This window comes from Aphelocoma coerulescens, chromosome 1, assembly GCF_041296385.1.
Source record: "Aphelocoma coerulescens isolate FSJ_1873_10779 chromosome 1, UR_Acoe_1.0, whole genome shotgun sequence".
In the NCBI taxonomy this organism is placed as follows: Eukaryota; Metazoa; Chordata; class Aves; order Passeriformes; family Corvidae; genus Aphelocoma; species Aphelocoma coerulescens.
Window position 1 is genome coordinate 63,610,514 of NC_091013.1, and position 23,958 is coordinate 63,634,471.

A 23,958-nucleotide genomic window follows, 5' to 3' on the forward strand; every position below is an offset into this window, starting at 1 on the left:
CCCCCAGGTGTAGCAGTAAAGGGAGTACTATACACAGCCCTTGCATGCACCTCAGTTAAATTATATTAAACAACTTCAAAACATGTACAAAGAAGCATAGAAGTAATTTGAGATACTGAAAATTACTGAGATTTATGAAAAGGAACAAGGAAGATGTAAGTTCAAAGTATCTATTTGAGATGAGTGAGTCATTCTGTACATTTGTTGATACACCGTAATACCCAGGGAAGTAATACTGAACATCTTCATTGGTCAGAAAGAAAAACAAAGGTGTGATATTTTTGTTTCATTAGAAGGTTTGTATTGTTTGCTAGAGCTGTTTTCAACTGGTAATAAATGCAAGGCTAAACTGTGATATTAGAATCATGGCAATAGATGTCAAAGTGAACTTAGTTAAAGTAGTTTGCATGGCTAATATGAAACACATTTTGATGCATTACTTGTTCCGGAGCAGAAATAATCACAAACTGAAAATGAAAACAAGATAATGTCAGTGGTAAAAGGCATACTTAAGGGTACATAGTCTTAATACCCCAAAAATGTTGGATGTTGTACTGCTTTTGGGGGGATACATTAAGCTAAAGCTGTTGGCCAGATCTGGCAAGCAATAGATTTGGAAGGCCTGAATTATTTAACCCCTCAAGAAGACAGCACATCAGTATTTTTACTTATGTCATTATACTTGAGATAAAGTAAACTTATTTCACTTGATGGATGAATAAACTGACAGTAGGAATCATGCAAAATAAAAGAAGAGCAGTTAAATGCTGAAACTAACAATAACACAGTAAATTCTCCAACTTTTCAGGTTTGGACCCTTTCTGGAAGATACATGCATAAAATGGATGCTATTTTGCTCTGTGTAGGGATAAATAGTTGTAATGTTACAGTAATCCACTACATACTCAATAAGACTCAATATTCAGGACACACTGTTACTATAGCATAGGATATTGAGGTTTTTATTTCTACTTTATTGCTTTAATGAAAGCAGCCTGGTTGGTATTATTGCAAAGGAAAAAGACTGAGCCAAAAGACTTGAGGGACTAAAAATGTTGAGAGAGAGCCTTAATGAATCAGGATATTGCTTAAAATAACTTTATATAAAGTGAAATAAAATATTAAGGGAAATGTAAATATACATGAATATATGAAGATAATAATAGTACTGCATTTTAAGCTTTTCTTTCCTAAGATAACAATATATAAGCAGTTCAACATTTTTCACAGTAAATAGTCTTCATTTTATATTCATGAGTAAAGGTACATCTAAATTATTCAAGACAACACCTTAAATAAAAAGCTACTTTCATAGAACAGATAAACATTACAAGTTATGTCCAAGCAGAACTACTACCTTAAGTGTAAGAGTAGAGAAAGTACTGTAAATTCTTCAAATGCCAAGCATATAATAAAAAGAAGGTAAAGGAAAATGGCTACTGTTCACTACTATTTTAACAAGAATTTTTAATATGTTGTCATTTACGTTGAGTCATCTTAGATCACTAAGCACTTAGATGTTAGATGGCTGAATTCATTAAAATCCTCTAGACAATAAATTCCTCTATCATCAATCATCTATAATGCATGTCTATTTCTTGAGGGTGAGTTGTTCCATTTTAAAAGCTTTCCAGATGTGGTACTCTCTTTACCTACTCACACCTCTTCACTAACATCTATTAGACCACTTGAAGTCAGATTATTTGAAGCCCAGTTCCGAGTGTATTTGTTTCAAACCCTTTTTTATAGCTGGACAGCCTTTGTCCCCTTTGTCCCCCATGCCAGAAAATCCTGGCAGACTGTAACATCTTCTATATGAGTTTCCCACACAACAAATTACAGGCCATCAAAGCTTTCAGAGCTCCTTAGCAAGTTGCAATAAAAAGGGATGTGGATAAAAGATAAAAGAATTTTGGTCCCTCAGGAGTGCAAATATACACCAGTATTTATTTCTCTGCAGGAAAAGCAGCATATATATCCCAATCTTCAGAGACCAAATGAAATATAAAGGAACTTCCCAAATCTTGTTTGGTTGACTTCAAGTAACTTTTTTAGATAAAATTGACACATATTTTGAAAACACCTGGAAGTGTCAGTAACTTTCCTCCTAACAGCTAAGTTATTCCTGAACAGCTAACTTACTATTGTGGCTATTAGTTGAGGCCACAAAATGAGAGAAAAACTTCAAAAAGAAAGAAATCACTGAGGCCTGACCCAGCTATCAGGCTATTTAAAATTTGTAGCATTTCCACAAAAAAAGCTGCCCTCCCTGGAAAAGATCACCTACATTCTAGCTTTTTTAAGTTTGTCACATGATGTTTTGTAACTCTGCTACTCCAAGACACTTTCTTAGTTCTGCGGCCTTCTTCTCCAACTGCTGAATGTTCCAGTGCCATTGTCTTTTATTTGAATGGACTTTGTTCAGTTGGCAATGCAAACGTTTTAAAATAGCATCATATCTCTTATTCTGTACCTAAAAACAAAAAAAAAAATCACTTCAAAATTTCATTCAAGTAAAACTATTTACAGAGTTACAGAGGTGAGTTCAGCTCACCTAATTCTGTCCCAGTATATACTCTGGCATTTGACCAAGTCACTCCACGTTTACTTTTAGCTACTAAAGAGACAGAGACATCTAGGAAGCCTTTCATCTGACTTATTTCAGATGTCTGGTTTAGAACAACATGAATCATGCCTCACTTTCCCATTAAGGAAAGAAAAGCTATGTCCTACTAAGACCTTAAGTGCAGAGTTCAGTGTGGGTACCTGCTCTGTAGATGTCTAAAATTTAACAGAGTAACTCCCACCCAAGGACTCAACATGTCACAGCTCTGGCAAGGCTTTGCACATGGAAGATTTCAGGCTCCACACTGAGAGGTGAGAAGGAAGATATTTTCATTCTTTGACAAGCGTGTTTTGGTATAAATGAGAATACAAATGAGGTAACCTCGATGGCTGTAGTAGCACCTTTGTAGCTGCACTGCATTTAAAATGGTGCATTTTTCTTAGACAGGCAATACTGTGGCAATGCAGGACTGTCAATTCTGTGCTCATTGCTGCCTTACGCAGAGAAGAATGGCCGCTGCAGACAATACTCTGAAATATGCATTCTTACATGTAAAAAGAATGAAACATTCACTACAATAAAAATGGAAATAACAGGAATTCCCTTAATTAAATTTGGGCTTACTTACCATTGTAAATGGCATATGAGTGGTAGTGTATAATTATTCTTGTGTCTGCTTATTGAAGCATTATTACACTGTGTTTCACATGCACATGATGGTGTACAGCTGCATCAGAACCACAGCACTGCCAGTGACTTCCTGAAAATCTCGCTGCCTAAATTTCACAAATAACTAGGAAATTTCCTCACTGGTACTCTATATTATACTGCCTTCTTTTATTGGTGATGGCTTGTCTTCCTGCATGTTACCTCACTGGCCACTATAATTGTTTGCAACTTTTTGAGGGAAGCTGTCAAGATTCATTCATCTGAATGAGTGCTTGGGGCATCTGCATGACCAGGACTACGTTGTATGACACTGAACTATCTATTGTCTAAAGCATCAATATTATCTGCTTTTTTTAGAAATGAGTCTCTGGCATTATTGGGAACAGTCTGGCACATCTGCTGAGGGAAGGAGCACTAATATGCTTACTGGAGACTGGGGAGAGACAACATTGTGCTTTCTATTGGGTCTTGTGTACATGAAAGTCAAATACTGGGAAAAAATTGGGCACTTGTGGTATCTCCACCACCAGGGTTGTTTAAGGACAGGACAGGCAAGCATCTGCCAAGAGTAATATAGTCACACACTGACATTGGGGAAAGACGTCAGCAAGGGAATAGACAGTCTTTCAGGTTGGGGTTTTTTTGTATTACTTTTACATAACAACAAATTTTCAATTATTTGTGGATATCTTGAATTAGTCCTTATGACTGAAGCTTTGACCCTAAACAGATAACCACCCTGATTTATTGCTGACATCCCTGTCCAAGGCTCAGAACAGGATCTGCTTCTCAAGATATGGATGATGGGGCTGGTGCTCAGGAGAGAAAGAGAAGGTCCACAGACTGCTTTAAGAGTCAAAATCACAGAATATGCTGAGCTGGAAGGAACCCATCAGGATCATCAAGCCCAACTCCTGGCCCTACACAGGACATCCCCAAGTGTCATGTGCCTGAGAGTATTGTCCAAATGCTCCGTGAACTCTGCCAAGGCTTGGTGCTGTGAACACTCCCCTGTGACCACTCCCCTGGGGAGCCTGTTCCAACCACCCTCTGGGTGAAGAACCTTTTCCTGATATCCAGCCTAAACCTCCCCTGACACAACTTCAGGCCATTGCCTCGGGTCCTGTCAGTGGTCACCACAGAGAGATCAGTGCCTGCCTCTCCTCCTCACAGGGAAGTTGTAACTGCAATGAGGTCTCCCCTCAGTCTCCTCTTCTCCAGGCTGATCAGCCCAAGTGACCTCACCTGCTCCTCATAAGGCCTCCCCTCAAGGCCCTTCACCATCCTAGCTGCCCTCCTTTGGATGCTCCTAACAATTACATCAGATGTCAGCAGTCTGTAGCTGAATTCCACCACTGCAGCTCAATAAAACCTCATCCATGTGCCTAGCATCTCACTTTATTCCTGTGCTTGAGTTTTCTTTCCCAAGTTGTGCTGAGGACTGCTGGGTATAAATGTCCCTGTCTATCCACTGTCAGTTCTTATATTAAAAATTGGACTGTTTTCAGGAGAGTTCTTAACAGAAAATAATACCCTGAAGGGTTTTGGGTTTGAACCTGCTTCCTTCTGAGACAAAAAATTCATATAATACAAAAAACTGAAGAACAGGTTAACCTTCACTATTTCATTAAATTGATTTTGATAACAGAACAGAACATTATTTTTAGGCTACCTAATTTAAATTTGGGTTTAGAGAACTTTCTTAGGATGATGTTGCCTTGGTAATAGAATATTTTCTCAAATGCTGATTAGCAGACCTATTCTGAAGCAGCTGAATTTTGCTTTTCAGGTTAAAAATTCTCTCTGTTCTCTATCACATGAAAAAAAAGATACTCTCTTCCTCCTATATTTTACAATGGGCAATAGACATAACCTTAGATCAGGTAATCTTTATATTTTTAAGCTTTGCTCATTAAATTTCGTGGCATTTATTTGAACTGACAAGATAAATGGTATGAAACTTCCAAATGAAAAATTATCTAATCATACAGGGTATTTTAGTAAGGAACAAAACAAAAAATATAGTTCAATTATTTAAAAGAGAAGGTTTTTAACTACTGATCAGAATTTTACCTTGTCAGCTAATTAGGAGCTGCTATGTTATTCCTAATTTAATGTCAGCTCAAATTAGGGAGATTCATGGGAAGTCCATTTTCTAGGTGCATTTTATTCTTCCACTGATGAGTTATCAAGTCATGAATAATCAAGTCAGCAGTGAAATGTAAAGTATTTCAGAAGTACTACAGAAATTTTAAAATGTGCATTTTGCATTTTGCTTTACTACCAGTGACCTCTTTCTTTTTAGGGAATAATTCCAAAAGTTCACAGATTAACTCCTTCTTAAAAGACTTCAGAAAGAAATGTTCTTAACAATTAAGCTCTGAATTTCAGAAAGACTATCAGTACCCAGAATTTAAGACCACATCATTACTGCACATACTTGAACAATGTATAGCCAGCAATGGTGCATAAAGTACTTCAAACCTCATTCGCACTATCTACCTTCTGTCAGGAGAACTGCAATTAAATTTTATTCAAATGACTCACCTCAATTTCTTTTCTAAGCTTAGCATGCTTTTTCTTCTCTTCTTCCAGCAGATCTGTTTTTTTATTGATGACATCTTTCAATGTTGTGATTTCGCTTTTTAGAAGTGTGATTTCTTCCTGCAGATGTAAGCCAAGATACAGAAATCCACTCCTTGAAAGGTTGCACAGTACATCTATTAAACTTATTAAAAATGTCTCATTTTAACAGTCTCAATTAAGAGAGATGAGATCAAGATCTATAATAAACAACTTCACAATAAACCTATTAATGCTAATTAAAATGTTTATTTTGAAAGAGTAATTAGAATTAATTATTAAGTATTTTATAACATTTTTTTAGACCTGTAAGAATATATACTCTTGATATGAAATACGAAAGCTACAACAATGCAGGACTTTGAGCTCATTTTGGTGGTCTTTGTTTAAAATGTAATTAACTGCAAAATGGAACACTATTTAATGTAATATTTGAGATATGTTTTTCTTTCTCATAGAAAAGTACAATGTTAATTAGCTTTTAGTAATCAATATTGAAAGATCTGTAGTACAAACAAATTTTCACCAATTTACATTGAGTACCATCAGATTTTCAGTAAAGTAAGTTACATCAAAGTTGAAATCTTTGATCCCATATCAACTTCATCCTTGTGTTTGTCCATATATTGGCAAAATTTTGTGGTGAAAAATTCCTATGTGGTTGTTTTTGGTAAAAATTGCAACTGGGCCAAGTGAAAACAAGTGTTAGATTAGAACACCAAACATATTTTTCCTCTCTTCTAATTTATATCACCATCTCATCAAATCTACCTCCTGCTGGCAAACAGTTCAAATTTAAATTTATTTTGTTGACAGCAAAGTCTAAAGGATATTGTATTTTTACCTGAAAAATGCAACAATATGGCAGTCTTCCACAGAATTCTGAAAAGTGTCCATATAAGTTTATCCAAATATAAAGCTTAATTTACAGCTCTGTAATATTTTCATATTTGAGTTCATTAGATCACACAATACAAACCTGTTTTTTACAATATTACACAGATAACAATAGCTGATGATATTTTTCACTGCATACTGAAGATTTCTTCAACTAACACAGCATTATAAATTACCTATATTTCCTTGTAGTCAGTCCCTCATGAACCATAAAGATGTTAGGCAAAATAATCATATTATATAAACTATATCAAAATTATTTCCCATAAAAGGAAATAATCAAAAAGGAAATAAAGTACCTGCACTTGTTTTATAACAGATCCTTCTGGATTCTGAAGATCACACATTAACTCCTCTTTCTTTGTCTTTAATTCTTCAACAACAGCTTTCTTTTTAGCAAGTTCAATCATAACTGGCATTTTACTTTCCATCTCCCAAAACACATGTTTATGTTCCTTTATTTTTTCCCGATATTCATTGTTTCTTGCAAGTATCATCTCAAACTCCTCTTGTACTCTTTCTGCATCACACCTCAACTTTAAATTTTCAGAATACAGCGCTCTGACTTGGGCCTCCAGATTTTCACACTGATATTGTGTCACTTCTATGGCATCATCTTGAAGATGTATTTCCCTTTCTGTTGTCTTTGTTTCTAACAGAATAGAATTCATTTCTTTTTCTAGTTCCTGGCACTTTGCCTGTAAAATATTTCAGCGTTCAACTAAGAACATTTTTTGGGGAAGATATGAAGTGTCTAGTTAAACACTGTAATTCAATAGTCTTCTTTTTCACTTGTCTAAGGTGGTTTGAATGGAAGACCTACATTTCTTATTATCATCACCTTAGAGGCACAATGCAAGAATACTAGTTTCGTCTTCTCCCCTTAGATTGAATCTAAAATATGAAATAAGATATCCTTGAACTCACTTTAAGTTCCTCATGTTTGCAAGATATATAGGACGTGGCAAATCAAACCCAATCCTAATGTCTGCTTAGAGATGAAACCTGGTGAAGTCCTAATCAGACTAAAAATAACTAAAGATGGCAAAAATCCCTTGCAAAACTCACACAAACACATAGAGGGGTGTGTCAGGTGATGAAGCTTAACTAGACTGTTCAGCTGAGGTTTTTATTCCTGCCTTCATCACAGTAGTAGTTGAGAGCTGAATTAATCCCAGCTATTTTCAACCCCGCAAGAAATATGTATCTAGTCCTAAAACTCCTCTACATAATCTCACTAGTGAGAAGTGAACAAAACCAGGAAGTAGTACTTTAACCCATCATAAGAAATCACAGATTCATCAGGGTTGGAAAGGGCTTGTAATTACCTAGGGCTTTAAAGTTCTGTGGGTCTTTTTTAAAACAAATACATGTTTTTAAATTGTTTGATCACAAATTATTATTGCAGCATCATCAGGCTATATTACAGGATACAGACAAAGCTTCTTGTAATGTGTGGCCTGTCCACTGACATTCCTAAGAAATACAAGATTTCACTCCTACTTCAGAAATGTTATCTTTGTGAAAAATTTCATATATCAATTATTTCAGTTGTAGAGCTATGCACAGATATTATAATTGGAACTCTACTATTTCCATTTCCATTCTTCCATGCTCAAAAATATCAACTGATATCATCTTTTCTCAGACTTAAAAGTTAAGTTTCTCAACAGAAATTTGATCTTGAAGGTTAAATAATTGAAAGCTTAATAAATGAGGAAAGAAATGACCACAGATTTTTCACACAAACTACACGCATCCAGTGTTCTACAAAATAGTACCAAATGATACCAGTATTTATGACTACTTAGAATACCCACTTCAAACATAAGGGGGGAAAAAGAATTTTGTGTCAAAAAATATGGTAAGAAAAAAAATTCTCTAGTCTGGAGAAAATCTGCCAAAAATAAAAATGGTTTAAAATCCTTCCCTCAATATTTCTTAGGAAATTACCATTAAAAAAATTTCAAAAAGCTCTAACTTTGCATTTAGTTGCTGTGGGTTTGCTTTGTGGGTCCAGCTCAGTTTTTTTTTGGTTTTTTTCCAAGTAACAAAAAAAAGTTTCACCTGCTGTAATGAAAATGTAGCTGTGTTGTGGCCTTCCAAATAGAAATACATACTCACAGTTTTGGCTGAGCCTAAATGCCACACACATGAACAGAATAGCTGCCTTACACTTAAATGCACTCACCCATTAAGTACCATCAGCTTCTCTTGTTCATGGAAATACTTCCTCATCTAATGAAAAATACTTGATTAAACTACTCTAAACAAGGTTTATTACCTGCAATTGGAAAAGAACTGTTTTGCTTTTTTCTATGTCTGACACCTGTGACTGCTGCTGCTCTAAAACTCGTTTCACAACTTCAGCTAGTGATGGGGAATTTTGCTTAGCCATTTTCAGCAGAAGTGAAGAACTGGAAGGACAAGAAAGAAGTGAATTGTTTTATCTTCATTCCGTTTAGTTCCTGTTGATAAAATAATATTAAGGGCTTTTCCGTGGGATCGCAGATCGATACATTCATTTGATTTGGTTCATTTTTAATCGGCAAGACCAGGTTACCCAAGCTAATCACTGAGAATTAGAACACTTTCTTGCAGAACCTCATAAAATAAACCACCGCGATGGTTTATTCCATCTTCGCCTTCTCTGCACGGCAGATCCTGTTGGCGAGCACAGCCGTAACTCTTGAAAGCACCTCAAGAGCACCGTAAGCGCCCGGGCCGCGCCCTCGCGTTCCGCCCGAGCTGCTGCGGCCGCCACACGGCACCTGCAGCGCCCTCAGCGCCGCCGCCCTCAGGCCGCCGGTCCCCGCCCGGGCAGCGCCGGCGCGGGGCCTGAGGGAGCCCAGGGGCAGGGGGAGCCGGGAGAGGGGCCGATCCCGCCGGGAGCCGGAGGGAACATGGCGGGAGCCACCCCTTAGGAAATGGGTGGCTGCTTCACCACCCGTGGCGGTGGTGCCGGCCTGCTCGCCCGTGCCTGAGGCCGTCCTGCTCAGCGCCCTCCGCTCCCAAGTTCCCCGCGTTACCCCATTCACCGTATTAAACTGCACTTGCTGCCCTCATCTGTTGTGCAGAGAACATTAAGTTTTCCCGAGCACCACTGGGTTACGAAGGAGAAGAGATGTCACCCGGTTTCTCCTGGCCTATGCCGTGCCCTGCTCTGTAGCCATGGACTTGCCTCTGGTCCACTTGTACTCTTCTAGGGAATTCTAGGGAATTTTAAGCCTAAATCGCACAATTTTTATAATTTGATTTTATAATTTACCTATTTTGTAATTTTTATGTTTTTATAACATATTTAACTAAAAAATATAAATATTATATATTATATTAAGCAGCTTACTTATATATAATATATATACTATATATAATATATATTATATAATATACATTACATATTATATAATGTATATAATATAATATATAATATATAATATATATTATATATTATATATATTATATAATATATATTATATATATAATATATATAATATATTATATATATATAATATTGAGCAACTTGCATATCTAAATATACTTAAATATAAAAATACTTTTTTATATATATTTGTAATAACTTTTTTATAATCTAATTGCTCATCTCTGCATATGACCTTGTTTATTTTGTCCCTTTTTTGAAGTGGCATAAGCTGAATATAATATTTCAGCCAGAGATGTCAATTTGTCATTTTTCAATATTGTTTTGTACCCTGAATATTTTCTGACCTTTTCCTTCTCAGCATTCTGCACCAAAAATAACCCCAGCAATTAGTTTTGCTTCCTTAGTCTGGCTGAAGGAAAGAAAATGATTGCATTGGTTTCTCTCCACCAAGTAGTTCTCCTGTTCATTTTTAATGACCTAGCTCAGTCACATTTGGCAGTGGGGTGGAAAGCCTCAGAGATGACCGATTTCTGCAAATTTCAGGGAAAGAGATGTCTGGGTGCGGAAGGACAAGACAGCCTCATCGGTTCCCTTTGGGAGGGAGAACCAGGATTCAGCTCTCATCCCTCTGTCCAGCACATGCTGAAAGGAACAGCAGGAGGGGAGATGGCAGAGCGCTCCCTATGTGTGTTTTGGACCCGGCAGAAATGTAGGTTTACTGTAGTTGCAGGGAAAGGAGGAACAGGAGACAGTGATTCATGGGAAATCAGACTTTATTAATTCCTCTGTCCATTAAAAAATTACCGTTCTTTTTTTCCTGCTCCTTTCTTCCATTGTCATATACTTAACAGTCATGACTATGATTTTAACACAGCTGAGGAAATGCATTTATTATCATTTGATTCTTGCGCAAAGCCTGATGTAAATCCCTCATTTTCTTGCTTGCCTTTTAACCTTTGCATTGCCCTGTCAAAGCATTATGACCTTTTCACTAAACTCTGTTTAATTTCTGACTGCTACAAGCAGAAATTGCCATCCTCATTTGGGGCCTGTGGCCCCAAAAGCTGACATTGTGTAACCTAAGTCCGGAATATACTTTTTCTTGACTGGCTGCCAAATTCTTCACTGGAACACGCAGCTACAGCCCAGAAGAGGAAACTCCTTCTCTCTGCACAAGTTTTTCCTTTAACTTTGTGTGGTTGCCGTGTTTGGCTGCGCCGTGCGTTCGTGGGCTGGCGGGGGTTGTGCAAAGCTGCTGCAGCAGGAGGTGTGATCGCGGCAGGGGTAACGCCGCTTCCGGGTTCAGCGCTGCCCCGGCGCGTGTTAATCGTCTTGGTGCCTTGTGGAACAGTTTGTTCTTTCCGGTGGAGCCCAGCAGCAGCAAAGCAGGGCCCCGTCGAAAAGAAGAAATACAGGTTCGCCTTACGCAGCCTTACACAGCATAGGAATTTCCAGCTTGTACAAATCAGCTCCGAGAGTGAAAGAAGTGAGATATATAAAGCTGGAAATGTCTGTGTATTTTATCAGATGGTACCTTTCAGAATTTAAAAGGATTGTCCACCTGTGTAAGTAAACTCCTGTGTTAGGAAAACACAGTATTTTTGTTGTATGTGGCAATTTCTCTTTCTTCAACCTTGCCTAAAAAACCTAGGTTAAAAGAGGAAGGATGTTTTATTTTAATCCAGTTTAAGAGACTTAAATGTATTTCTTTTCTCCCGATTTTTGGATTTTCTTTTTTGTATTTGCTCTTGTTGAAATTTTACACATGTGCTCTTATCTCTGTTCATTTGGGCTGCTTCAATGACCTGTTTTCTTTCTCAGGGCATCTCTCTCTGGCACATGGTAAATATCTCTTGCCATTTTAATTTTCAAAAAATTATGTCTGTTCTCTCAGTTCTCTACTAAGATAAGATGACCAGCAGGATTCAAAGATGCAGGAAATTGTCAGCAGTCTTGTCTTGGCTAACAGTGAACTTTTAGAATTAGATTTCTGGGGTTCTTGAAAATTGCTTTTTTGCATCTCTTTTCTACCTGGGGCTGTCTCTTCTCTGCAGCCTGGTTTTATTTCCTTTATTGTTCTTTTTCTATATTCACTTTGCTTTTCTACTTTTTGCTCTTGTTACCTTCCTCACCTCTCATATAGTTATTGATAATTTTCTTTGATCTATTTTTTCTTGATATCTGTACAAGAAAATCTTATTAACCTCCAAATGTTTGTACTGACAGTTTCAGGGAGTGAGAAAATAGCTAATGGGTGGCCTTGGCTTCCATTTTGTGCAAGTATTTGTCTTGAATTGTGTACTAAAACAATCTATTCCTTAATAAATGTACTTATTTTTTTTTGATGAGGCTTCGATGGAACCCTGGGGCTGTACAGCATGTTAATGAAAACCTGAATATGCATTTCCCATAAGCTAAAACATTGCTGTGCTTGGCAACCCTGTATTTTGAGAAGGGCATTTTTGGAGCAACTTAGAGAGGAGTCAGTTTGGCTATGATTGTAAGCAAATTTACTGTGACACCGCTGTCCTCACTAGGACTCTGTGATGCAAAGCTGGAAGGATATGAGGGTGAATCAGCCCCATTGTTCCTATGTGTACATCCCAATAATTGCCCCTGTGGAGTTTTTGCAGTGCATACACAACTTAATAACAATGTAGGCAATTACCTGTCCCTCATCAAAGACTTTCCTTCCACCCTTTCTTTGGTGGTATTTTTCTGGGCAAGTACAAGGACATCAGTGAACTCTAGTGACCTTCCACTGTTGACATATATGAAGTGGAGCAATAATCTGTTTTTGCACTATGCCTCTCAGTTGTACTATCTTTCCTAGGACTATTAGCTATGCCTTGATTGGGATCATGTCACACTCAGACAGGCCTCCCACAGAGTGTCAGGGTAGGGAAGGAAATGCTCTGATTTCCCAAGTCATGGTCTTTGGCATCAGTCTGTTTCAGCACTGTTTTCTTAGCAAGCTCTTTCCTCTAAAATCCATTATCAGCTATGTGTAAATAATCAAGGGTCATAAATTCCTTGGCAGTTGCTTTTATCTGCTATCACATTTTGATACTTTCAGCTTACCTGTTTTGATAGTTGCTAATTAATCTTTGTAAGTGTTCAATTCGCAGAAATGAAAACATCATTTTCAGTCAGGATTATTTTTCTTCCAGTCTGGGGGAAAGAACAATGAAGAAAACACAGAATGTTTTCTGTAAAACCTTCTCTAAATAAGCTGTCCTTTAAAACCACAAAGGTCTTTGACCTCTCATTTCAGTGTAGAAACTCTGGGAATCCACTGTCAACCATGAAATGCCAAGGAGTACATCACATCTGCCATAATGATAGGCCTCAAGTACACACACAAGTAGTATTTTTGCAGGATAATGATGTGATGTGAAGCCAGAACATTCATGTGGTTACAGGAGAATGAGGTCTTGGGGCATGAAAATTGTGCTGGCATTATTTGATGTGGTTAGCTCTGGTAGCAGAGCACTGATTTCAAAGACTTAAAAGATTCTCAAATTCCTTGTTCCTGCAAAGATAAGAATTTTCCTACAAGTAAATTAATATTCATGCACAATTTGTTGCTGTGCCAAAAAAAGCCCTGATGGTGTTTAAAAGTACTCTAAATTATTATGGGGTCTTAAAACTGGTGGTAAAGGTGTATATATTTCTTCTAGGTCAAGCACAGTGCTTAGTCATGAAATCTGAATAGGGGTCTTCGAGGTTCCCAAAGCAGAGGAATCTAGCCTTTTGTTCCAGACCTCTGGATGCCTGCACTGGAAATGGAAAGATTCTCAGAGAGAGAGAAAACAAAGTAAGACACTTCTGAGAGGATATGTAAAACAGGCCCCCATAGCAACAGAGAGAGGAAGACATGGATTGACGAGTTTCGTAGCTGGGCTTGGATCAACAGAGTTCAGAAAAGGGAAAAAACAAACCACCAAAACCACTTACACCATGGGCCACAAGACAGATTGTGTATGATAGGATGATATTGGAGAAGCTTAACACATGTTGATTTCAGAGCAGAGTGCAGCTAGCAGAGTGAAAAAGCTGAGCCAGGGAGTTGTGCACAGTATTTTATTACTTTAATTTAGTTCTAAATACTTCTTTCATTACTAGGTAAAATTTCTGTAACCTGTGCTGAGTTCTTGTGTGTGCTGAAAAGAACTATCATGGTCATGTGCCCCTTCACACAGAAGTCAGAAATTAGCAAGTCAATACTTTTGGAAGTGCAAAAGGAGAAGTACAAAAGGTCTTGTGAAGGCCTGCAGGAAAAAATGTCATTGCCCTGACAGCTCAGCACCCTACTGCTAGGAGGGGTAGCAGACATGAGCTCCATCTCAGCCATAAGTATGTTAAACACCTCCAAATAAATTGTTACAGAAACTCCTCCAGTCCCAGGAAGCCAAGGGACGTCTGCATTTGTTTGCATCATGGAAGCTGGAGGATGGCCCATCAATCATGTTAAGAAGATCCATTAGGCTAATAAGGGTTAATTGATTCAATAAATCTAATCTTATATACCAACCTTTCATCATCCCTGACGTGGGAAAGAGCTGAGGTAGGTGGGGTGGTGGGGAAATACCTAAATGCTTAAATAAATACATAATTATTCCCATTTCCACTAGTTCTTTTGTTGGAATTTCTTTTGATGCAGCTGGGAAAGCCTTAGTCAGTAATTAACTATGTACCTTCTCTATGCAGTATCACTGAATTAAATGCCTTAACATGATTCCATGTTTGGACTAACAGTGCTGTTCTTGCCTTTTTGTTTGTTTTTCATGTTTTGTTACTACTTGACAGTTGTAGAAGCCTTTAAAGATCCTGTAATATGGTGGAAGCAGTACTGATAGATCTGTTCAGCCTCCCAGCCGACTTGCAGAACAACATCCAAGGATTACTACACAACACACTGGAAACCATTGAGAAATGCTCTTCCATCCATGCTCTGTGTGTTTATGTCATGTGTTGCCAGAGGCAGGGGAGTAAAAGGAAAGATGATCAAGAGTTCTTGTTTCCAGCTCTGAGAGGTTTTCAGAGTCTGAACAGAAGACTGGAGGTGATATGTGCTCAGACTACAGCTGCTGCTTTGTACACTATCAAACAGAGACTAGATGAAAAAGACCTGAGCATCATTAAAGTTATTCTCCCTACCATAAGAAGAGACTTAATGAAAGTATATATAGACCATCTCTTTACAGCAGTCTACCAGTTTGAATTTGAGGATTTACAGGTGGTATCTGACTGTGAAAGCCTGCAGATACCTGAACCTCAGCATGAAGGGCAAACACTTCCTTCACAGGATGTGGCACTCATCCAAAGTGAGATTCAGATGTACTTGGAAAGCCTGCCAAGCCTGAAAGGGGAGCTCACCATCCTCAGATCTTCCCTGATCCCAGGTAAAGAGAGTTCCAGCTAATTGTTTTTACAGAGACTGTTACCAAGCATACTCCTTCAAGGCAGTTGCAAAATGGGTAAGATTTGGAAATGCCTTCAGGCATCAAATAACTAACTCTATATGATGTTGTAGTATCATGTCTGTAAGAGGGAGAAAGTGTCAATAGAAATACAGCAAAAGGCTAGCGAGGCCTGGGCATGATCTGAGGAAAGACGGTTCTGGCTTTAATGAGGGCAGACCATAACATTTTCTCCCCTCCGTGTGGGAATGACACACTTTGAGAGCTACCATCATCATTTGGAAAGGCAGTATAAGAGTTTCTCCTGGTCTGCAGCCCTGGACATGCCTGATGTCTCAGTGTCCCTGCCATGGCATGATTATGAGCAAGAAGGAAATTAGGAATCCTTAAATTTAAATGCCACAGCTAAATCCAAGGTAAAGCAATACTCTACTTGATTGGCTGATTCCAGGTCTCTTCAATATAAACCCATGTAATAGCCGGCTTGGTCTTGGGTTGAAAGCAATTGTTTGTTGTGTTTTCTTGCCTTGCCAGATGATATTTTCTTACATGGGTTCACCACAAGGACAGGTGGGATATCCTACATACCAACTCTAAGCTCCTGCAATCTCTTCAGCAGTTGCAAGCGGAGGGACCCACAAGTCGTTGTTAAAGAAAATCTCCGCCGGCTAGCTAATGCTGCAGGATTTAACCCAGAGGCTTTTCACAGAGTCAAGGTATCTTATAAAACAATGGATTTGAGTAAATGGCGCAGATATTCATGTATCACTGGCTAAATTGTAGGCATTACACTTATCTTTGTCGGCAAGAACTTGTGATAAGCAGGACAATTAAAACATTTATGCTGGCATCTTATCTGGGGGAATAGCCATCCAAACTATCAGTCCTTTGGCCAATATGGAGAAGCAGCACTGATTCTTCCAAGTCTGTTCGAACATTTAACTTACCACAGAGTAGAATAATCAGATAAATGATCAGAGCACTTTCTCCTAAAAGAAAAATACACCATCGCTTCTATAGTGGCTTTCTACTGGTACATCTGCATGGCATTTCAATAAGAGAGCACCTGATTTCCATAAGTAATCAGTTAGTGCAGGAGAGTGTTTCATGTCGAAGAAAAAACCTTGTACTAGTCAGAGCTGATTTGTTTTGCAGCCATATCACTGTCCACATTCTGGTTTTGTTTTGACAGATTGATCACGCTAATGCTGTGTGTATTATGGGAAAGACAGAGCCTGACAACTATGATGGAATAGTTACGAATCAGAAGGGTGTCACTCTGGCAGCTCCAGGTGCTGACTGCATACCCGTGCTGTTTGCTGATCCTGTCAGAAAAGCCTGCGGTGCTGCTCATTCTGGTAGGAATGCACTCCCTGTGCAATGCAAAGATTTCCTGGCACTGTAACTGAGATACAAGAAATCAAAGCTGGGCTTTCTTCTCTATATTCCAAAAAATGCCCAAGTGCAAAATTGGCTTCTATCTATTCCAAAAAATAGACTCTCTCTAGGCTGAGCCTGTTTTGTTTTGTTTTTTTTTTTCCTAAAACAACATTAAAATACTTTGACCATATTATAAAAATTAATTTCTGACGTATGTCTGTTGCATTCCCACTTCAATGTTTAAAACACAGAGGAGCTGTGAGATATGCTCGAACTGCCCATTCCAGGACACTTGGGAAAAAGTACTCTGGAATTCTAATCTAAACACTTCCCTCTAGTTTCCATCTCCACAAAATTATATCAGAAAACTGATAGCTGTTAATGTGTATGTTGGGGGTGGGGGGGAGGGCGAAAGGAGGGTGTCGAAGCTAATTTATTATTGGATATAATTATTTAATTTTAGGTGTAAATGCACCTCCTAATTTATACCTTTAATAATTGCATATATTTTTAGCTACTAGAAAATTTAAAAGAAAATTTATACCAATTTTTTTTCAACCTCTCATTTCTCACAGGATGGAAAGGCACATTGTTAGGAGTATCTATGGCCACAGTAAATGCTATGGTATCTGAATATGGCTGTAACATGAAAGATATCCTTGTGGTGCTGGGTCCATCTGTGGGACCTTGCTGCTATAAACTTCCTCACGAATCAGCAAAAGAATTTCACAGAATTGATCCAAAGTGTGTGAGACTGTTTGACTCTGCAAATCCTTATATTGATATCAGAAGAGCAACAAGGTAAACCTCCTGAGGGAACAAAAGACTAATTCCACATTCATTTCTGATAATTATTTTGATCCTGTATTATTCAGCACTAATATGGTGAGGGTTCTCAACAAAGTACTCTCTAGTTCTTTGCAGATCAAGAAAGGATACCTTTGAATTAATGGTATTTACTCACTTTTTCTGGGTTTCAGCTTTTTTTTATTGTTATACTGTTAGTTTGTGGATTATAGACAAAAGTTCAAATTTAATGGGATTTTACAGGTTGCAGGACAGCAATTATTTTATTCTAATACAGAAAGAAAGTAACAAGAAAAGCAAATGAAAGCCCCAGTCACAATATTGGTACAGTTTGTTCAGTTGGTACTTGAGGTTCTGCCTTAATGATAGTGCCTTATGGAATGTGAGGATGTACAAAAAATATTATTTTCTGTTTCTCTTTTTTTTTTTGAGGATTCTTCTTGAGAGAGGTGGGATTCTTCCCAAGAACATTCAAGATGATTCTATCACAGACCAGAACCAAAATATCACTTTCTGTACTGCCTGCCACCCTGAAAAATTTTACTCTCACTTTCGTGATGGCACTAACTTTGGGACACAGATTGGCTTCATATCAATCAAAGACTGAGACAGTATCTCTTACTCTAGAACAGCATTTAGATAATAAGTCTGCTGCATTGTCTGGCATCCTGGTCTCCTCATAGAAGTTCTTCCTCTTTCCTAGACTTGCAGTAGGGAATTCATGGGTCATGAGGTTCTCCTGCCCCTTCCCTTCCTTGCCTTTCTGAGGCAAGAATAAGTACCTATGGTGTGAGGGCAACAGTTCTTGTGTGAGACAGCATGCACAAGAAACAAGGACAACCCAGACCAGTGGCAAAATCCTTCTACAAGACCCACATACAAGCTCCAAGTTTATGGATCCTCCTTGACCAAACATTTTACAGAAAGTTCACTGTCTTAAGGTGATGGAAGCACAAAAAAACACAGTCTTCATTAGCTTCTGGTTGAGACTGCTGAATGACGTTAAGTATGACATTGCTAATACAGGAAAGGAAGCCAGTATTGCACATTACCTGTTTGAGACACCCAACGTTGATAGTTTCAGCTGAAGCCTTACAAAATTTTGTGCATTGGATTAATTTTCTTCTTTGGATTAAAGAACTCCAAAATATTTACAGGACTTTTCCTATGGAAAATAACTTGAAAGTGAGAAGCAAGCAGGCTCCTTTGGGGCAGATACTGAAAATATATTAACTCTCACCATTCTGTAATTTTTGGTTGCAGAAAAATCTTAATTTATAATGTGTATGTTCATGTCTCCTTAGGATTTTTTTTCTTTAAACAGTGCTTTGATAATGTCATTGACACAGTCTCAACAATGCCAAGTTATTAAATAAATATCTAAAAAGTTCTGTGAATTTATCCTCAGGTATTTTTACTGACCAGTAGTTGGACTTTTGTGTCTTACAAAGCAAATTCTAAGTGTGCACTGTTTTCTTTTAGCCATAAAAAAAAAGCCTCCAGATTTTACAACAGACATGATGTTTTCTGACACGCAGACAGTGAGCGATCGCTAACAGTGAAGCTGTGCTGCTGACTGCGGCTTGCAGGGGTGCCAAGCACAAGCCTTGGGCCAGCGGCGCGCATGACGTACTTTCCATTTCGGATTCCGTGAGCTTTCCCCGGTCTGACTGTTCTACCCACTAGAGGTCAGTGCTCGCCCACGCTGCACTTCCATCCTGGAGGCACGGATGGATGGATGGATGGATGAATGGATGTGGGTCCAAATCATGCGGATTGCAAAGCGCCGCACAGCACACGCTGCTACTTTTTCCTCTACAGTCATCTTCCAACTTATTCTAATATCTGTGCTTGAAGAATAATCTGTTTTCATTTTGATTCGGAGCTGATCGAATTGGAGCTTTCCTTGTTTTCAGGAAGAGCAGAAAATTTAAAAATAAACTTCCTTTTACTGTGAATGGTATTTCTCAGAGAAGAGCCTGGCTCTGAGTATTTTCTCTGACTGTAACCGTCTACAAAAAAATATCCTCTGCCACCCATTTTACTTATTCAGACATATTATTCTTCTGCTGCTGTAGCACTGCAGTCGTTGACAATTTTCAGTTACCTTTTTAAAGCTCCATTGCTTTCAGCATTGTCAGTTTCCCTTGTAACTTCACAGTGGTGATGTTCAGTTGGCTTCAGACTGGAGGCACAGGATCCAGCAGGGGCAACACTCACACTGCTCAATTTAGAGCTGCTAAGTGCATGGCTGCACACCAGCTAACGGTGTGTATGGTATGCATTACGTGTATTATTGACTTGTTCTAAATATAGGATAGTATAATTGTATGGACACTGACAGGCTTATCTTGCTGCACTAGGTAAAAACACCAACCCAACAGCCTACCTTCACCTTTTAGTCCTATCCCTTTGCCTTGATACCTGTACCACTTTATGGATACTGATTGACATAGCAGTGAGGTGAATAAGGTATCCTTCCTCCAGCTACAGGGGCAGTAGCACTACATAGCTTTCAGTCCCTGCACCTGAAGCTCAGCCAAACTTTGAGCAGTCTGTCAGTGCCCTTCACTTAACCCTCTTCCCTTTTGGATTAAGGGTATGCCATCAAAAACAGCTGAGTTACTTGGTTTTGCAAGGTACTTGACAGCTGAAGCATCATAGGGGCCCATGTGCCTGCAGTTATCCCATCTCACCTCAATGATGGTTTCAAACTAATGCATTAATCCTTGCAGTAAGTAGGAAGACCTTGCAGCCATGCTACTTACCACGGTTCAAATGCTCAACAGTACATTAAGTCACACTAATATGATATTGATAGTAAGCCCTGGCTTGTTCTTACCTGCTCAAGAATTACTGTAGAGATTTTATGTTTAGAAAAATACCATTTACAGGTCATGGTAGGACTGTGCAAGCTGGAGAGAATATCAGAAGGAGCAGAAACACCAAAGGCTTCACCTTTTAGAAGACAAATCGTTAACACAGTTGTTCTTTTTTTCTTTTACATGAATTACCTAGACTGTAAACCTTTCAAGAGAAGAAACAGTCTTTTGCACATGGATGACTGAGGTGGAGAACTCCATGACCAATAGGAAAATATTGTAAGGGTCAGTCCCAAGTCAGGGTAGGCTCTGAATCATAGCTTCTTTCAAAAGTCCTTGCTACAAATGCATTTTAATTCTGGTATTAAAAAAATAAAAGTTTAGAGGAAGGGCATGATAGGAAGGAGACTAGGCTGTTTCACATCTCTATTTATTTACTTTTCATTCCTGTTGCTTACTGAAGGAGGCAAGCACATCACCCCTGATTCACCACCTCTAGGGACCTAATATTTATTGAATTTATAAGCTGTATTTTCCCTATTATTATTATTATATAACATTATTAATTATGATAATGGTGTGCCCTGAGGAGAGCACATGACATGATCACATTGAATATTGGTTTTGATGGTTGTTACTGTGCAATTAACATTTGTTACTATTGTAGATTCTTAATATGGGCCTCTTTATTCACATTATATACTTGAATGAAGTGTACTAAAACATGTCTGAGAAAGGCTTGATTCACTGTTCCAGTAGAAGAGGGCAGCTCTAGCACAGCCTTCTGCCTGGGGAAGCAGTGTGAAACTTCAGAGGCGTAGATCAAAGCCTGAGATAATTAGTGAAATGTTTATCCAAACCATGGCATTTATTGCCACAGGTATGGCAAAGGTGAAAACTATTAAGGAAGTTAGATGAAAAATGTTTTTAATGCATTTGTAGAGGTTAGTTCCATCAGTGACTGCTAGTCTCTTTCTACTGACAACCCGAGGAGACAGGATGGAGGCAAGGCAGTTCTGCATTTGACAGTTGTCTTTGTGATTGGCTACAAATCGAGAAGCCATGGACCTGGACGTTCAGCAAAGCATTTGGGCACATCTTGACTCACAAGTATGCAGTCGCTCCCAAATTACAAGCATTCAATTACAGGAAAGCATCTCCTTTCCCCAGCATTAAGATGGTTTTGCAAAGTGGGTGTCTTTGCTTGTGTTGTTTTCCTGCTGCTTATCTCTTGTGCATCGCTGTACTTCTGTCCATCACCACTCACAATTGCCCTGTGAGGACTGTGAGTGTGGTCACAGGGGGTTGGAAGACATGGATGCCATTCTGCTCAGAGCAGCACCAATACTGCTTTCTTTTGTATGCATGTGCCTTCTTTTCTTTTAGCAGCAGTGTGAAAATTCTTGTTCTCAGCACAGGGTCTTTATCACTATCCTCCAAACCTTTCCCATTTTACAGGTTTCCAAAAGAGCTCCCACTTTCCGGCTTACATAGCAAAGAAGTCAGTATTCCTAGATTCCCTCACTGCTGTCCTCATTTCCACTCCGTGCTCAATTTTCTGCTGGGCGATGCAAAGGGAGATGAGCTGCACTCATTTGTCCTGAGGCCCAGAAGGGCTGTGCGTGTGCGCTTGCCTTGATGTCATGTGTGTGAAGCCTTTGTTCTCTGAGTACCAAAGTCCTTCCTGAACTCCAGCCTCTTGTACAACAATATTAACAGGACAGTGCACTGACAGGAGTAGTATGTGACAGAGGAAATAATGTATTGACCTGCTGAGGGATTTACATACCTCCAAAGACTGACAACAACCTCTGCCTGTGAGGCTGGCTTGTTCTACTTTCCATTTCCAGCATATACTATCCAGTGCTTACAGATGAATGACTTGGATAGATATGTACATGGATTTAAAAACTGTCCTAATTGAGTATATTCTTCTATACAGGATGCTACTAATCATTATCCAGTGTAACACCTTTTTATAAGACGCAGAGTTTGCTGTTGTGCTTGCTTTAAATATACAGTGCCTGTGGCTGTGCTGCTAAAAAGCATGATTATGTATTTCCCAAAGGCATGCAGAGAAATAGGAAGCTAGCTTTTTTAAGTGAATCCCTCTGATCTTTCATTAGTAAGCGTTTAATTTACAGTAGCATCTCACATTACAAATATTAGGCTCTCTGTCTGCAAGCTCTCAGGGCTGAGAGGAGACACACAGAAGAATTTTGGGAGCATGGTCCCCAAAGGACAACAGAACTGAGTTCTCTCTCTTACTCTTCTATGAATGCAGCATCATGTCTCCAGGGCAACCTGAATTCTGACAGTCAGGGGAGCAAGGACGTGGCATGGATTTCTATTTGATTCCTGCAACTGAAAAGAGATCTGAGACAAAAATCAATATGTGACTGAACTAAGTTCTTTTCACAATTAATTTTAGCTAAGAGTTCATTTTCTCTCTTCTTGTGCAAATGTAATTCACAACTACTAACTACTGTGTTTGTTTTGCTGATCTTTCCCCTTCTACATGTAGCAAAGGCCTAAACATCTGAAATAAATAGGTTGCAATATAAAAATGAGGGGTAAAACTGAACAAGCATTTTATAAGGGAGCCTGAAACAGTGTTTATATTTCAAGATGTATAATTTCTCAAGTGATGCAATATTTTTAGGCAGCGAATCATAGTTCTGGTCAGATGTTTCAATTGAAAGTGATTTTTCCAATGACAGCAATCTGAAATAAATACCTTAGCATTTCTCTTTGAGGCACTGAGCTCTATCCTAAAGCAATATTGAAGCATATGTTGCAGCTAAAGGAAAACATTTCTGTTCTGCTTTGGTTATATTTCTTAGAAATATGTGAGTTTGATTTTCCTGCACAAGAATGAATCACAAAAAACTCGTCTCTAAAAACAAAATTGTAACAGGTGACTCAAACACTTTCAGTTGGTTTTAATATGTGCTTTTAGTAAGTGCTTCATAGAATTCTCATTAAAGAAAACTAGGTCATGCAGATGGTTTTATTTTGACTCTCTGCTTTCTTCTTTATATCATCCCCATAAAAACTGCCGGACATGAAAAGTGAGTCAATCAAGAAACTCCTTAGAGAGGCTCCTTTAGGCTTGTGGATGTTTATTGCTGTATTCAATACTTAGATCTTCCTCAGTTGCCTTAATTACACTGCAGCTTGGATCCATGAGTTCCCCCAGCACTGAAACATCCCAGCTCATGTAACTCCATGCTAGCCATGGCAAAAACACAGATGCAGAGTTGATACTGATGTTTGTGTCGTAGCTTTTGTTCAGACTATATGGTGCTGACATAAATGACATTGTGAGAAAAATATTGTGCCATGGTGGTGATATTTTGAGAAAAATCTCCTGACATTCACTTAAGGTTTTTGGGGGCTAGGTCAGTAGAAATTTTTTGTTTTTCA

The 23,958-nt window shown here is 38.6% G+C and overlaps 2 protein-coding genes across 6 annotated transcripts; one reads left to right on the forward strand and one right to left on the reverse strand.

Moving 5' to 3' along the window:
- Window positions 1-2,308: 2,308 nt before the first annotated feature.
- On the reverse strand, window positions 2,309-9,113 carry CCDC122 (coiled-coil domain containing 122). The gene is made up of 4 exons (XM_069030046.1): window positions 9,000-9,113; window positions 7,015-7,413; window positions 5,783-5,899; window positions 2,309-2,473 (listed from the first exon to the last, which is right to left on the reverse strand). The coding sequence occupies exons 1-4, from the start codon at window positions 9,111-9,113 to the stop codon at window positions 2,309-2,311; spliced, it is 795 nt and encodes a 264-aa protein (XP_068886147.1).
- Window positions 9,114-11,424: 2,311 nt separating this feature from the next.
- LACC1 (laccase domain containing 1) lies at window positions 11,425-23,535 on the forward strand. Of its 5 annotated transcripts, none has more exons than XM_069010112.1 (7): window positions 11,425-11,665; window positions 13,781-14,667; window positions 14,910-15,505; window positions 16,058-16,239; window positions 16,716-16,881; window positions 17,479-17,704; window positions 18,143-23,535. In XM_069010112.1, the coding sequence occupies exons 3-7, from the start codon at window positions 14,938-14,940 to the stop codon at window positions 18,315-18,317; spliced, it is 1,317 nt and encodes a 438-aa protein (XP_068866213.1). In that variant the 5' UTR covers window positions 11,425-11,665; window positions 13,781-14,667; window positions 14,910-14,937; the 3' UTR covers window positions 18,318-23,535. The 5 variants fall into 5 exon arrangements, with proteins under 5 accessions (XP_068866213.1, XP_068866219.1, XP_068866202.1 ...); XM_069010118.1 differs by having other exon boundaries at window positions 14,490-14,667; XM_069010101.1 differs by lacking the exon at window positions 13,781-14,667.
- Window positions 23,536-23,958: the final 423 nt, after the last annotated feature.

Coding starts and splice junctions, on each gene's coding strand:
- CCDC122 (XM_069030046.1), bottom strand. CDS start 9,113: ATGGCTAAGCAAAATTCCCCATCACTAGCTGAAGTTGTGAAACGAGTT. Junction 7,414..8,999: donor CAGTTCTTTTCCAATTGCAG/GTAATAAACCTT, acceptor AATATTTTACAG/GCAAAGTGCCAGGAACTAGA. Junction 5,900..7,014: donor CTGTTATAAAACAAGTGCAG/GTACTTTATTTC, acceptor TTACATCTGCAG/GAAGAAATCACACTTCTAAA.
- LACC1 (XM_069010112.1), top strand. CDS start 14,938: ATGGTGGAAGCAGTACTGATAGATCTGTTCAGCCTCCCAGCCGACTTG. Junction 15,506..16,057: donor CAGATCTTCCCTGATCCCAG/GTAAAGAGAGTT, acceptor TTGCCTTGCCAG/ATGATATTTTCTTACATGGG. Junction 17,705..18,142: donor GATATCAGAAGAGCAACAAG/GTAAACCTCCTG, acceptor TTTTTTTTTGAG/GATTCTTCTTGAGAGAGGTG.